This window comes from Ammospiza nelsoni, chromosome 5 (assembly GCF_027579445.1).
Source record: "Ammospiza nelsoni isolate bAmmNel1 chromosome 5, bAmmNel1.pri, whole genome shotgun sequence".
Classification (NCBI taxonomy): Eukaryota; Metazoa; Chordata; class Aves; order Passeriformes; family Passerellidae; genus Ammospiza; species Ammospiza nelsoni.
In genome coordinates this window covers 41,032,523-41,047,594 of record NC_080637.1, presented here as the reverse complement: position 1 = coordinate 41,047,594, position 15,072 = coordinate 41,032,523, and the positions used below count along the sequence as shown (strand labels likewise).

Below are 15,072 nucleotides of genomic sequence, written 5' to 3'. Positions count from 1 at the left end.
ATTTTTCCATTGGGGGAAAAAGAAAGATGAGTCCTGCTGAAACAGAACAAGAATGTATCTTGAACTTCATTCTGGCTCTGAAAATGCCCAAAGTTGAAACAAAAAGAGCATATAAAAGAAGTTAAGAACAGAGCAGTCTTTTCCATACACAATTTCCTACCTCCCGAAACCCTCGGAGACTGAACTAAAAACTGCACAGAAACATCATATTTACTAGATGCTAATGAAGACAAATGTAATTTTGCTGGAATCCTATTTACTAATAGCAAAAGTCTGCATTTAGAGGTACTTTGGTCACAAACATTAACACTGTTCTAAGCTAATATTATTCCTCCAAGGGATCTTGCTTTTTAAACATCCCCTTCCCCAGGCCATTTTAATAAGACTTCCTCAGATTTTTCTTTCACTTTTTGCTGTGCTTGGTCTTTTCATCTGGAAAATGGCATTGTTAAAACACATGAAATTAAAAATATGAACAAAGCTGTTTCATGTAAACTGCCAAGTTCTGGAACAAAGATGCATTACAGAGAAAAAGTTCTCTTTAGTCATTAAACAAGGCATGTAAAACACAGCACAGTAGTGAACACCTTACATTAGGCCTCTGGTATAACTCACTATATGTATTATTCCTTGAGCATATACTTTACTAATTTTAATTAATATTCAAGGTGTACTTTTACATGTAAAAATACATGTGACATGTATTCATGTTGCAAAGGACTCTTCCTTCTACCTATTCTTGCTCCAGCTGAGCACCTGCTATGGTGAGCAGCATCTGCCCACTCATCAATCAGAGACTGAGGAAACAAAGATCTATACCAACGCTAAGCACAGCCTGCTATTTTCTTAGTATAGGTTGAATCATTTGCAGCATGTAGTTTTTTGTTGTTATTTGCACTGTAAATCTGCTTGTATAACTTTGTTAACATTTGGGAGTATTTTGTTACTATTCCTATGCTCTTAAGGCTAAAAGCTACATATTCAGTTGGACTACTGAACAATCAACTAAGGAGCAAAACTGGCAGTTCTCCCCATGTTATAACAAAGAATCAAATATGCTTGGTACCTCCACATTGATATACTTCAGGTCTTTGCAGCTACTTAGTCCTTCCAGAGCAACCAGTCCACAGCGCCTCAGAGTCAAAACTTGAAGGTTTGAACACTCAGATAAGGTTGAGAGGCTACAAGCTGGCAAATCTTCGAGTGTAAGCGTTGTGACCTACATGCATTTATTGATAAATAAAAATAATGTTTTGTATATTGAATATTCGTTGCACAACATCATATTATGGTAATTTTCTTTGGGATGAAAAAGAAAACAAAACTACAAACCACTAATGCTTTATAAAATGCAAGCAACTAATGTTAATCTTTTCATATAGAAAAGAATAGCAATGATAGGTTTGATCTGTCCAATGGGAGAGGCAAGCATGAAAACAATAGTCACAGTATCATAAATCATGAGTGTAGAACAGACAAAAATTATTCAGACTAGAAGTGTGTAAACGCCATCTCAGAATGGAAATCAAGATGAGAGCACAGAGCAAGCATACAATAAGTTAATAAGTGGTAAGAAAAGTAAGTCCTGGCAACCAGGAGATGTCCTTTATGGCAAAACACTATCTATAAGCTGATGAGTAATATCTTGTTTCTAGAAGAGACTATTGCTCTTAAAACTCTGAAGGGAACAGGAACTGAAATGTAGGCCTTTATACAAAGGCAAAACCTTGTTAATTTAGCAGAATGTAAGAGATCTTGCCTTTTAAAAGGGTAATATTATCAATCACTTGAATACTAATGCCACATCAGTCTGTTCCAGAGCACTCACTGGAATTTAAAAGTCATTGCCGTTGCACTTATTCTGCACCTGGGCAAAGGACCTGTCACAATATCTATTTCCTGCTCAACAATAAAGCATTCTGCCAACATATCAAAAGAGAAGATAAGAAAAAAAGTGGAAGTATGTTTTCCATTTCATTCTCAAACTGTCATATTACCAGTTACCTGTTGCAAAGTACTCCAAGGGCCACTATGAATTATCTTGTCTGTACTTAGTGGAGGCATCTTGCTGAATGAACTTTTCCTTAGTCGTTTTCTTATAGTTACTTGCTTTCTTTGGTTTTCTTCATATATTTTAGACCAAGATTTGCACCTGTTCATCCAGTTTAGTCTCTTCTTTTCAATATCATCAGGAAAAGTTACTTTATTAGAAGAATCTGCCACATCTTGACTACTGTCCCAGGTGTCTCCGACTTCTTCAATAGCATTTTCCATCAGAAATAAAGTTTTCTTCATAGTTTCATGAGAAAATCTATCTGTATTTTCTCTGTTATTAGCATTTGGCTGGACATTTGGAGGGCTGCTGCATATGCAGTTTGCCTTACTTTCTGCCATGACATTAGCACCAAAGTTAAGAGATTCATCCTTTGAAATATGGCCATTTGAAACTTTATCAAGATAACTTGTTTGTGAGTAATTTTCTTCTACTTGTGTTACTGAATTAATGTATAAGTTCTCATTATTCACTTGAGAAGGGTGTTCCTTCTCAGAGCCTAGCACGCTTGGTGTCAAATTTCTTTCTGCTGGAATCATCCAATTAATTGTTTCATCCATCATTTCAGCATGCTTTTCTTTTTGTTCCTCTACTTGTTTATTTAGTTTCTCCTTCTCTTCTCTAATTACTTTCATATTTTCTGTCACATTATCCTTTTTTATGTCTTCTATGTTATTTTCTACATTTTCACACATCACAACTTCTGCTCTTTTTTGTTCTAATTTTCTTTGTTCTTCGTTTCTTATTTGCACTTGTTTTTCTCTTTCCAATCTCAGGCTTTCTTTCTTTTTCTCATATTCCTCACGCCTCCTCACCTGTTTCAAATATTGTTTTCTTTCAAGTTCTTCTTGCCTCTTTCTTTCCTCTTCTCTCTTTAACCTGTTTTCTTGCATTTCCCTGTTCAGTTTTTCCTCTCCTTCTTTCATTTCTTGCTCTATTTCCTCTAGTATTTTCTGCTTCTTTCTCATTTCATATTTCCATTGTTTTAAAATGGGAGCATATTTTTTACGGACTAAAAATGCTCTAAATCTAGCTTGGATTTTCACAGCTGCTATATTCTGTTGTTCAGCCACTTGTTGTCTTTCTTTTGCTTTCTGTTCTTCCAAGGCCTTTCTTTCCTCCTCCATTTGCAACTGTAGTTTCATGATCAATTCCTAGGCCAAAATAATTAGGATAGATTTCAACGACTTTTAAAATGGGACAGGTATTGGCACGTATTTATCATTCACAAACAGAATCTAGCATATTAGGCACTCCATGATAACACTTATTCTCAAATATTTAACAGTAACCTCACAGTCATTTGACAAAAGCTCACTGTACAACCTTACCTCATGTCGCCTCATTTTGTCTCTCCAAGCTTCCTCCCCTTTTTGTAACTCATCTTCTATTGCAGCCTGGCGTTTCTGTAAAACAAATTAACTTAAATGAATACTGTACAAAACTCAGAACAACACAAAACACTCTCTCTCCAATCTCACCCATCTTCTTGACTTTCCAACAATCCAATTTTGTGAATGCCTGAATTTAAATGAGAAACTGAGCCATGTGTGGATCAAAAGAAACAACAGGACACTTGCATCAGTAATGCAGATTTTGTCAAGCACTGAGAGATGCATACCTTCAGAAAGTCAGCATCTAGGTACTGACCCAAACACCTGCCACTTTCCTCTCCAAGATCTGTACTACTATTTAAGATGAATACTAGTTACCAAATCATTCAAAGTACAGGCAAAAAACAGAAACATATCTGAACAATAGCATAAATAATCTCCCTTTAATTGCACTGGTATGTACTGATAATATTAAAATCCTTCAAATGGGAATTTTGTTCAGTAAAGCTAAAAAATTTTTCTGACTGAAATTGCTTCTAAATGGAAAATGAAAGTTGAAGCCTTCTTTCTCACTATTTGCAAGTAAATAGCATTTCCCCCCCTGCCCAACATAACCTCAATCAGGAAAAAGTCTCAATCAGACTGTAAGTTAGCAGCCAGAAAGTCACTTAGGGAAATAACTAAAAACCAGGCTGATCCAGATCCACATAACTCCTGGTGGAACCAAGATTTTTCAACCAAATCAAATATGGAGGATATGAAGGAAGTAGTAACAGCAACCACTTTCAACTTGGAGCCTAAAGTCTCCCACATGTCTAAGCACTGTTTTTCATGGGCATTCAGACGCCTGCTGTTCAGACCAGCAAGAGAGACCGGGCATCTAGATCCTTCTGCAGTAGGAAAGTTGGATTCTATTTCTCACCTGCAAAAGAAGTGTTCCTGCAACAGCAGCATCAAAGTGCTTAAACATGGCCGTGTTCATCTTTCCCTAGAGAAAGCCATCCTACATCCAAAAATGTTTTGTGACAGCAAAGAGTCAAGAAGGCCTATCAGTTTTTCTGACCTTTTGAAAAGAGAGCTATAGCAGACATTGAACTGGCCTTCAGAGACCAAAAGTCTTTGCATTTACTAAGCCCTTCCTTACTACTGGTAACTTGAATTACCTTGCTACTGCCAAGGCACCCACCTCTTCAGAAAGCCACAAATTAGTTAACTGAATATGTAGTGTTAATGCATCTTTCAAAACACACTTATTTAGGCTAAATAATAAAATTCTGTGGCCTCACAAGTATAATATCTGAGAGTTAAATTTCTTCATGTTCTTACACTCTTTTATCCTTTATGATGCTCCACCCACTACAGGAAAACATGACTAGATATTCTGAGAGTGCAACCAGCCAACGTGCTGAGTCATCATTTGGTGTGGCATTCATCAGTAGATGAAGCCTGAGTAAGTTTCCCAGATAAAGATAGGGACAGCAAGTATTGTAACTTTTACCTAGTGAAGAACAACACCAGCATTGCTGAACTGAATAATTTTGGTTCTGATTACTTCCATTAAGACTTTAACATCGAAATGTGAAATTGGGGTGGGAGGTCCAAACTAGTTAAGTATTTTCTATTAGGGCACAGCGACCATTTTTCATTTGTGATTAATTTCAGCACAACTCTCATTTCCAGTACTTTGGCTGATTTCATAATATAAAAACTTTGTAAGGGCAAAGCTTAAGGAATAATTTAAAATGTAGCATAGTAAATTCATTCACTATTGATTAAAACAGTAAGCACATAAAAGCCAATGGACTGCACTTAAATGCATTTTATGACTCGCAGCACATGTAGATATGGTTTAGGACAGTGATGCAGTTTGAGATAGTAGCCCCTTTTTCACATTAGAGCTAGAATTCAGATAGTCTAGACTGGAACAGATTGGCTTAATATCATTCATTACCTTATGAAGAAGATCTAACTTTATTCTTTCAGCCTCAAATTGCTCCAGATGCTTCACCCTTCTTGCATGTTCCTCTTCATTCTGTTTTTCCCGTGATTCTCTTTCAGCTTTCCACTTTTTCATCTTCTCATCTTCAAGCTCAAGTGCTCGTCTACACTGTTCTTCTATTTCACAATGGGCAAGACTTATTCTCATTTCAAGATCAGCTATTAATCAACCAAGAAAACATTTTATTTAATTTCCTAATACGCACTGGGGAACATTAAACAGTCTTAAGGTATTTGACAAGAAGAAGATCCTATGATTGTACAGCCAGCAATATATATCTGATTTCCTATATGTATTATATAATATATATAGGAAATCAGAACTGCAGCACAAGTCCTTTCCATCAGAGATGTCTTATTATTATTCAGTAAGTTCCACACTTACTGACTCTGCAACTACTATGCTTATTCTAAAAACATACAGTTCAGGATTGCAGAGGATGTCTCCTGTGGCTTTTAGTGCTTTAGCACTGATATGCTCCAGCACAACTCATCCAAAGGCCATGGCAAAGGAACATTCTCAGCCAATGTGACCACAAAAAAACCCCAAAAAGACCCCACCAAAATCCAAAAACCAAAACAACAACAGAAATCTGTGGCCAAAGCAGAACCTGCTTAGTGCCTCTGAGCAGCTTTCATTTTTGAGTGGTATTTTTTGACACTAATTTCTATGATGATTTTGTGATCTTGAAATGAGATAAAGGCAAAAGTGTTTGTTTATGTCAAATCCATCAAGTATCAAGCCCTGCTGTATACTGCAATGTGAAAGCCTTTTAAAACATGCTATGACTCTTATGACAACAGAAAAGTAGGAAATAGTGATATGTTAAAGATCAACCCAACCAAATTAATAATGTGCTTGCTTACCTGTAAGTAAGTGGTCATCAGTGACTGCTTCATCACTGATGGACTGACTATAATCAGGTGTTGTAGCAAGCTGCAAGTCTTTATTTTCAACTTCAAGTGGTATCTAATGTAGTTTAAAATTTTTATTAAAAAACAAGAAAAAAAATTTAAAAGCAGAACATTATAAAAATCTTCCAGAACAAGGATGTGTAAGGATTCCAGTCAGTAGTAAGTTTTACCTTGTTGTACAACAAGGTAAAACTTCCTACTGACTGGAATCCTTACACATTGAATAATGCTAACACATCAGTCAAAATATTGTTTTCTAGAGTAACAAATATTGTAGTATTTATCAAATTACATATTATTTCTATGTGTCTCTAAAATATATTTAATATTTTGATTTGGAAAAATGAATGTCTTGCATTTGAGATTTATTTTACTTTCTGGGAAACCAAGAAATATGCATGAATACTGTTATGCACATTGGGGAAGAACTAGTTACAGAGCAAATTTTTAAGAAGACTATTTCAAAATAATACTATGGGCAGAAGGATTGCTATATTTATTTCATTGTTCTTTACTGGCAAGTAATCTATTCCTGCTCATTTATCATCTGTTCATCACATGCTTTGGGCCTATATTAATATTTGTAATGCAGCCGAAGTCACATGAAGTAATTGTGCTGTTTTAAACAATAGTCTTCAGAGAACAAAAAATCATGTTTGCAAGAGTGCTCACTAATAAAAGCCAGGCAGCAAATTAAAAGTGAATAAATTAAATACAGTTTTATATTTTTCTAAGAAAACTTCAGCGAGTTATTCAGTCAAATCCTATGAAAATATAGCAGCACTCATGTTCATAACTCTTGAATTGTCTTTGAAAGGCACAGAGATTGCTATGTTTATATTTTCTACAAAATAATGGAATATATTAGGAGTAGGGTTAATAGTAGTACATCTTCCTGATCATCATAAAAAACTAAGATTAGAGAAGCTTAAAAGTGCTATCATAATATTAAGATAATATTCTCCAAATAACTATCAATAAAGGATTATTCAGTTTTGTTTAATTTTTTTTATTTTTGTGCTCAATATCTCAGATAAGTTACTTCAAATTTGAAAACTTATAGACATGGTGCATTACAGTTGATGTCCTAATTCTAAAGAATTTTATATAGAAACTCATCTTAATACCTTATGGATAGTCTTACAGAAAAAAAACCTGACACATTTATAGACCTCCTTAGCAGGCCACTAAGGCAAGTTTAAGTTATCTAGATTATTTAAAAGAATTTTATTCCCTGTAAGTAACGTATAAATTAAAAATACCTTTTCATTAAATTGTTTTGTATCTTCTTTCAATTCAGAAGGATGGCAAGAAACGACTTCATAAATGTAATCTAAAAAAAAAAAAAAATTAGTCCACAGAGAGAAAATCCCTTATGAATGCTCAGTTTTGGACTACACTGTTTATCTACTCAATATGTTTAAACTAAAATAAAGTGGGTTTTTTTCCTTTCCTTCTCCCCCAGTTTTACTTAAATGTGTATGGGAATCATTTTTCTGCATTAAAAGCAGGAAATGTGTGTAACAGAAACAGACACAATGATACTGTAAGAATACAGTGATAGCAAATATGAAAGAAAATTCCACATCATGAAACACAGCAGAACATTTTCTGTGCAGAAAAATACAGCAGCACTTGTATCAGATAGGTCAAAAGCTGACAAAGAACAATTAAAAAGAGTAAGATTGCATTATAAAAAAAGAATAAATAGGGATGTTCCTCAGATTTCAAAATTTGTAGTCAATGTTGAACTTCTGGTCACCAAGCCTATTGCACTAATGGAACAGACAGTGACATATAAACTAAGAGCTTGATTTCAGTCACACAGCTGACAGCAATATATTTTTTGCCAATTAATGGCCATTTCATCCAATGCAAGCTTGGGCATCTCAAGGTAGACTTTAAACATGTCCTGTGGGAGTCAATTGTATCTGAACCCTGCATTTCAGCTCCTACTGGCTTCATTTTAGACTTTATGAAGAGTTTGGCCTGGGCTCTGTCTCAGAGATTAACCTTGAAACTTGCCTTCTTTAACATTAGATGAGTTTTTAAAAAAGTTTAATTTCTGCTCAGATGTTAATTCAAGAAGATAGCATTGCATGGCTTTATTCCTAGAGATTTTCATCATGCATTCAGAAGCTGATGGAATAGGTTTCACTGCTTGTTGTACTTAAAAGTTTGCATTATTTTATGGATGCTTGTTAGTCTAATGTCCACTGGCAATATGAGGTGTACAAACATTTTAACTGTGATTAATGCTTACTTCTGCTTTGCTCATCCCCTAAGTCCTGCAGTATAAACTTCTCAGCATCTTGATTGCTGCTCTTGATAAAGTTCAAATAGGCAAGAACTGATTCTGGTAGGTCACCTGAAACCTAGAAAAACACAACCTTTGACATGTGTTCTACATTTTTGTCTCACAGGCGTGAAAAGAGGTAAATACTTGAAATAAGACAATAAAGACTTGTTTTGGCTTCACCTATAAAGAATTGATGGAGATTTAGCAGCAATTTCCACCAAAATGTTTCCAAATTCCTATACTCTTCTCATTTTCTTACCACCCACTGAACAATTCATAATTCCAATTTTAATTACATTCTAATTAATACATTTTAATTACATTCTAATTAAATTAAATTTTAGTATTGTATCTTGCACTCTCTCCAGAAGCACATTTCAATAAATTATTGTGTTTAAAACTGTGTTGGACCAAGAAATTAAAGAAGGAGGATGAGATAAAAATTAGAAAATACCTCTGAGGTACAGGATCTTTTTCTTTTCAGGATAAATAAACTTTAAATTTACTTATGTTTAAAGTATGCATGTAGAACCAATGCTTCAGTATTCTTTATTACATAGAAACTTTCTATTTGAAAGACTGCCTTTAATGTCAATATTTTGGGAAAATGGCCTGCCTTCACTCAGATGTGCAAATTGTGGTAGACATTGCTGATGTTCAGTATGTGAGTGATTACACTCTTATCACTGATGCCTTTGTCTACATCATGTGAAACATGATTTATGATCAATATTATCACCCTAATATCCTACAAACCAATCCCTATGCTACGAATCTGCAAGATTAAAATGGCAGAAAAGAACCCAAATAACTTATTTTAATTCAGAGGAAAGCCACTTGCTTAGAAAAAGAAGTCATCCAAGAAAGCGGACTTGAAGAACCTATTTATATGCAATTAGTATCTGGAAATCTTAGGAGGAATCTCCTAAACCAGTCTCTTGTAAGATTAAAATACAGATTGCAGTGAAGAATCATGGGTTTATTCATCCAGATTTAATCTACCTCATCAAATCTTCCAGCTTCAGAGGATTAGAAAACAAAATCTCCAGGTGTGATCTTCTTAAGCAGCATGCTGATATCCACCTCTCTTATTGTCCTGCTACATTTTTCATGAAGCAATACTACCGAGACTACTGCTCAGATCGCAGCCTCAGGCTGGGTGTGTTGGGGAGATGCTCCCTCATCCAAGGGAGCAGTTTTAGCTCACTGAACCCTCGCTGAATACTTACTGGCTCACTGTCACTCGAGGCTTCCTCTGATCCCTCCGTGTCAGCCTCGGGATCATCTGTTCCAAACGAGGAAACACTGATTCTGCCTAATTCAATTTCCACTTCTCTTTCAATTCCTACAATATCTTCCGACATTCTACTTCCCACAGCGTCTTATCTGTTTTGAGAGCTACACAAAAAAAAGTAATACCTTTCAATACAGTATGAACCAAAATAAACAGAGTCCTCAAAATAAAGCTAAGATTTAATGATACACAGAAATGATGAGAGACGATGGGAGAGAAATGGTGAGAAATTATGTAACCCATAGAGGTAAAACTTGTGGATGGATGCAAGCAGGGGGAACCGGCCCTCCTCCCTCCTTTCGCAACTCGTTGCCCCCTGCAATGAGGGGAAGGGCAGCGAGCTCGGCTCCTGCAGCGGGACACCGGGCACACGGAGCGCATTCCTGCCGGGAAACCGAACACCAGACAGCGGCTGAGAGAAAACTACATCTCCCGAAAGGCACCGCGCCCGGAGGGCAGCACCGCCCCCAGCCGCTTCCTCAGAGGCCAGCGGCTCCGCCCCTTTGCATGCTGGGAGTTGTAGTTCAGCGCTCAGAGCGCCCGCAGTCCTCCGGTCCCCCCCGTCTACTTCATGCACCCACTCACCTGTCGTTCGGTCACGCTCCTCACGGAGCCTCCGCCTTTCTGGCCGCCTCTGGAGACCGGCCGCCCCTCCGCCGAGAAATTCCGCATCCGCCAGCAGCGGACGGTGAGGAGCTCCACGGGCAGGACGAGAGCCCCGCGCCGCGCTGCTACCGCGGGAGCGTCACCACGGCAACGGGAAACAGCGGCTCGGACGGGCAGCGAGAGGAGCCAGACTTCGCCAGGAGCTGCCGTTTCGCGTTCTGGGGGCGTTAGGCAGCGCCCCCCAGCGTAGGGCGGAGAACCCCGCAGCACCTTGTTCGTGGTTCTGGTTTTTGGTTGTTTTTTTCTTTAATATTGGATTTTGGGGGTTGTTTGTTTGTTTTTGGGATTCGTTGTTTTTGTTGTTGGTTTTTTTATGGTATTTTTATATTCCTTTTGTTTTCAGTTCGTGTTTGGGTTTTTTTTGAAGTCATAGACTGGAATTCAGTGTTCACAATAAATTGCAAGAGGCAATTAAGCAGGAAAAAATATAAATAAAAGCATGCTAAAGCCACAGTAAAGGTGGTTTATAAAAACACACCAGGCATCCCTTCTGTCTTCCCATGTTGGGGCTGGGGCATGGCTCAGAAGGGCCGGCTGGCACCAGGGCCACCATGGGGCACGGGACTGTGGCATGGCCAGCCTGGCACGTCCTCACAAGTGCAGGGAGATCAGTGGCTCAGCATGGCCCTGCCAGTGCTACAGGTAGGGAGCAAATAGTAGGAGTTAAAAAAAAAAAAAAAAAAGTGAGAGCAACGTAAATACTAATTCATAGTCATAGAATGGTTTGGGTTAGATGGAAGCTTCAACATCATTTCTTCCAAATGATCTGCCATGGGCAGGGACAACTTCCATTAGACCAGGTTGCTCATTGCCCTGTCTGTGACGGTGTTCACAGGGGTTTTCAGGTGAGGCAAGAGACGAGAATGTTGACTTCATGTTCAGAAGGCTTGATTTATTATTTTATGATATATGTTAATTAAAACTATACTAAAAAGAATAGAAGGAAAAGTTTCATTTCAGAAGGTAGCTAAGCTAAGAATAGAATAGAAAAGAGTGATAACAAAGGCAGCTGCCTCAGACTCTGTCCGAGCTAGCTCCACTGTGATTGGCCATTAATTAGAAACAGGCACATGATACCAGTCACAGATGCACCTGTTGCATTCCACAGCAGCAGATAGCCATTGTTTACATTTTGTTCCTGAGGCCTCTCAGCTTCTCAAGAAGAAAAAAATCCCAAGAAAAGGATTTTCACAAGAAGATGTCTGCGACACCCCATCCAGCCTGGCCTTGAAGGCAGGGATGGGTCACCCATAGCTTCTCTGGGCAACCTCTTTTCAAGCCTCACCACCCTCTGTGGTGTAAAGATTTTCTTTGTAGCATCTAATCTAAATCTGCCCTCTTCTAGCTTAAAACCTGTCCCCTTTGTCCTACCACTGCCTGCCTGTGTAAAAGTCCCTCGCTGGTTATTAAAAGCTGGAGAAAATGTCCAGTTGGAGAATTAGAGACTAAATAGAATTTCAGTATAGGAAAAGTTACACAGATCAGGCAGGGTACAGATAATAATATTTTTGTGTGTTTATAGGGAGCATATCTAACCCTGAGTCTGATGAGAAATAGCAAGATGCAAAAACAGGTATAACAAAACTTAAAAGCTAAAAGATAAATTTAAGTTTTACATAGAAAATGTACATTTTGGGGGCAATGGGAAGGATCTGCCAAAAATGGTAGGGGTTTTCCCATCTGCTTTCTTAGAATAAGCTGAGTACCTCTCTGAACATTTTAGGAGTGTTAAATATTTGCTTCAAAAATATTTGCTTCAAGAGCAACTGATTACCTTTTTATCACCAGTGGTATGGATAAGCATGATAATAAATATTAAAAAATGGAAATGTATCCATTTGAAATCCATCCTTTTATATAATCATATCACTGGTGAACTTTTCAACGTGATCATCTCTTTATTCACTGATTGAATGCACACTTAATTCTTCTTTTGTAGTGGAGTTATGCTGTGCACATACTGAATAAAACCTATATCCTGTCTTAGCAAAAAAATTTGCAAATAAAAGAGGCGTTTCATAGAAATCATAGAAAGATTTAATTTCATCAAATGAAATGAAGAATTGTCAAATCACTACTTACTCAACCCTAAGGCAAAATGTAACACTAACTCTTACCCTTGCCCTAATCGTAAATATAACCCTAAACTTAACCCCAGCACTACCCCTAACAATAAAACCCCATCCATATGGGTGGTCAAGCTTGGAAAGAAGCACGAGCAGCAATACTGAGGCCCTGCTGGGACCACCTTGCCATTCCTGTTACAGCCATATTGTTCCTGGAGCCGTAGGATCTCTTACTCACTCAGCCCTAATCCTCAGCCTGAACATGCCCTAGCCCTCAGACTAACCCCAAAGTCCCAGTCCCCGTTGCTCCGACGGCAGTTTATATACAGCCACAAACAGGACGGGACACCTGAAATCAGCGTCTAGAGCTTTTCTTTTTCTGGCATCAGTCCCATTACATTGTTATGACAATGGAGAGGAAAGATGCTAACAGCTCACTGATCAAACAGAATGCTAAGGAAGCTTAATATTACAGCATAACACAAGACAGTCTCGGTCCAAGTTTCATCCAACCACACAGAGCAAAAGCATATTGACAGTAGTTCTATGCAATCACCTGAAGTACACGTAGCTGTGGTTAAAACAATAGCAGTTTTTTCTCTAATACTATGCCTCGTTTATAAGACAAAGCACAGACCCCCATTCATATTTAACTTTCTAAATGTATACTAAAAATATGCTTTTTGCAACTTAGAAAGGCAAATCACAAAGGCTTATTGTTCTATTTCTCCCATCTGCGCTACAGCTTAGAAAACTTTTTCTGCTGCCTTGGCATTTCACTGTCCTTACTGTCTTTTGGGGCCTGCCTTTTTCACAACTTTCTCAAAACTCATTAATTTTGTGGATTCCAACACCCATGGTTGCTTGATTTTAGGGAGAAGCAGGAGCAGCAATGTTGGGGCCATGCTGGGGTTGCCTTGGCATGCCATTTCCAGCCCTTGTGCTCCTGGAGCTGGAGGCTCTTTGACTCACTCAACACCAACCCTAACCCTAACCCTGATCCCAGTGACATTTGGGGCTGTGCAGATCTCCTGACTGCCGCGGGTTACACAGATTGAAAGGTGTGGATTGTTCGGTCAACCTGCAGCTCTCTGAACCCTCACACCAACCCTGAGTGCAGCTGCTTGTGGCTGCTGAGATCCCCATCACCAGTGTTGGCACTGATTCCAAAACTGTAGAGTGAACAGAGCTGTGCTGTAGCTAAAATTCTTCATTTCATGAATTTGGAAATGAAGGGGAAACAATTGTATGGCATGGAATGACAGGAAGTGCATCAAAATGAGCTGAAAATTTCTAAAACCTGTTACATGTATCCACAAAGTCAGGGCTAACCAACATAAGAAAACTTCTCTAAGGATGTGGTTATGCTGGACTCCAGGAAGAAATATATCATTGATTGACCATTCTCTGTAAGGTAGGATGGAAATATTCAATCCTGGTAAAGATTTTCTTGTGTAGAAACAATGCAATATAAAATATAAGTTAATTTATAAGGATAATATTTTCAATTTTTAGGTAAGTGTTTTAAGATGAACTGAAGTATTATTAAAATTTCTCAGAATAAATCTTTGAAACCACATGGGCAACACAAGAGAGCTATTGCAGATTCCAGTTTTCATGTTGAATATATAACTCTTCAGGAGTTTTCTCCTAAAAAAAAAATGCATCATGCCACTGTTTTTGAAAACCAAGAAAAAGCTCAATGATTCTTAAAGGTAGTGAAACTTCTCCAGGGAAATTGAAAAGCCTGTTGCCTCATCCAGTCTATTGTTTTACAAGGTGCATCGCTGACCCCATTGTTGACTCCTCTCCACTGCAGAGCTGTTTGAGAAACGTACTGCAGCTCTCTTTGTGCTGAAATCCAGCAGAAGAAGTTTTATAATCCAGGCATTGAGGATCTTGACAGGGCAGGCTAAGCTTGTGTTTGCTGAATATTTTCTTCTAAAAATGAAATTTTATACACATGTAATGTGTTTTCTATGTAAAATAAGTTGTTAATGAAAGACAAATTTTGACTGCAGAAGCTTCACATTTGTCATCTCTTTGTTTCAGCTGGTATTCTTACTATTTAGTAAGTGCACTGAGAATAGAAGAACAAGTGTATGCCAGGCTACATAAATCTTCCATATAAAACTTCCAAAATACATACTACTTCCAAATGTCTTTAGCAATTTAAAATAAAAAAGACCAAAACAAAAAGAAAAACAGAACAAAAATGTGTGTGTACAGTGTAACAGAGGCAAAGGAGACTACACAACATTTTGATGCTCCTACTGCTGCCGTTAATTTTTTGTTCAATGTATCTGAAAATACTCTTAAAATTTATAAAATATTATCTGGAGGAACGAAGTTCCATTGTGATTTATAAGAGTACTTATATTTTTTTCATAATGAACTGAATATATTATTAGACTTTCAGCTGTGATTTGAAATTGAAAACAAAAAAA

General features: G+C 37.6%; 1 protein-coding gene across 1 annotated transcript in view; it reads right to left on the bottom strand.

The window, feature by feature from the left end:
- Positions 1–10,641, bottom strand: part of LRRIQ1 (leucine rich repeats and IQ motif containing 1) — a 102,837-nt gene extending 92,196 nt beyond the window's left edge. The window contains exons 1-9 of the mRNA XM_059472727.1: positions 10,479–10,641; positions 9,829–9,997; positions 8,564–8,675; positions 7,563–7,633; positions 6,253–6,355; positions 5,339–5,544; positions 3,385–3,459; positions 2,005–3,207; positions 1,067–1,219 (exon numbers count right to left, since the gene is read on the bottom strand). Coding sequence (XP_059328710.1) covers positions 1,067–1,219; positions 2,005–3,207; positions 3,385–3,459; positions 5,339–5,544; positions 6,253–6,355; positions 7,563–7,633; positions 8,564–8,675; positions 9,829–9,963 — 2,058 coding nt within the window. The 5' untranslated portion in view covers positions 9,964–9,997; positions 10,479–10,641. The remainder of the gene's footprint in view (positions 1–1,066; positions 1,220–2,004; positions 3,208–3,384; positions 3,460–5,338; positions 5,545–6,252; positions 6,356–7,562; positions 7,634–8,563; positions 8,676–9,828; positions 9,998–10,478) is intronic.
- Between the last annotated feature and the right edge of the window lie 4,431 nt (positions 10,642–15,072).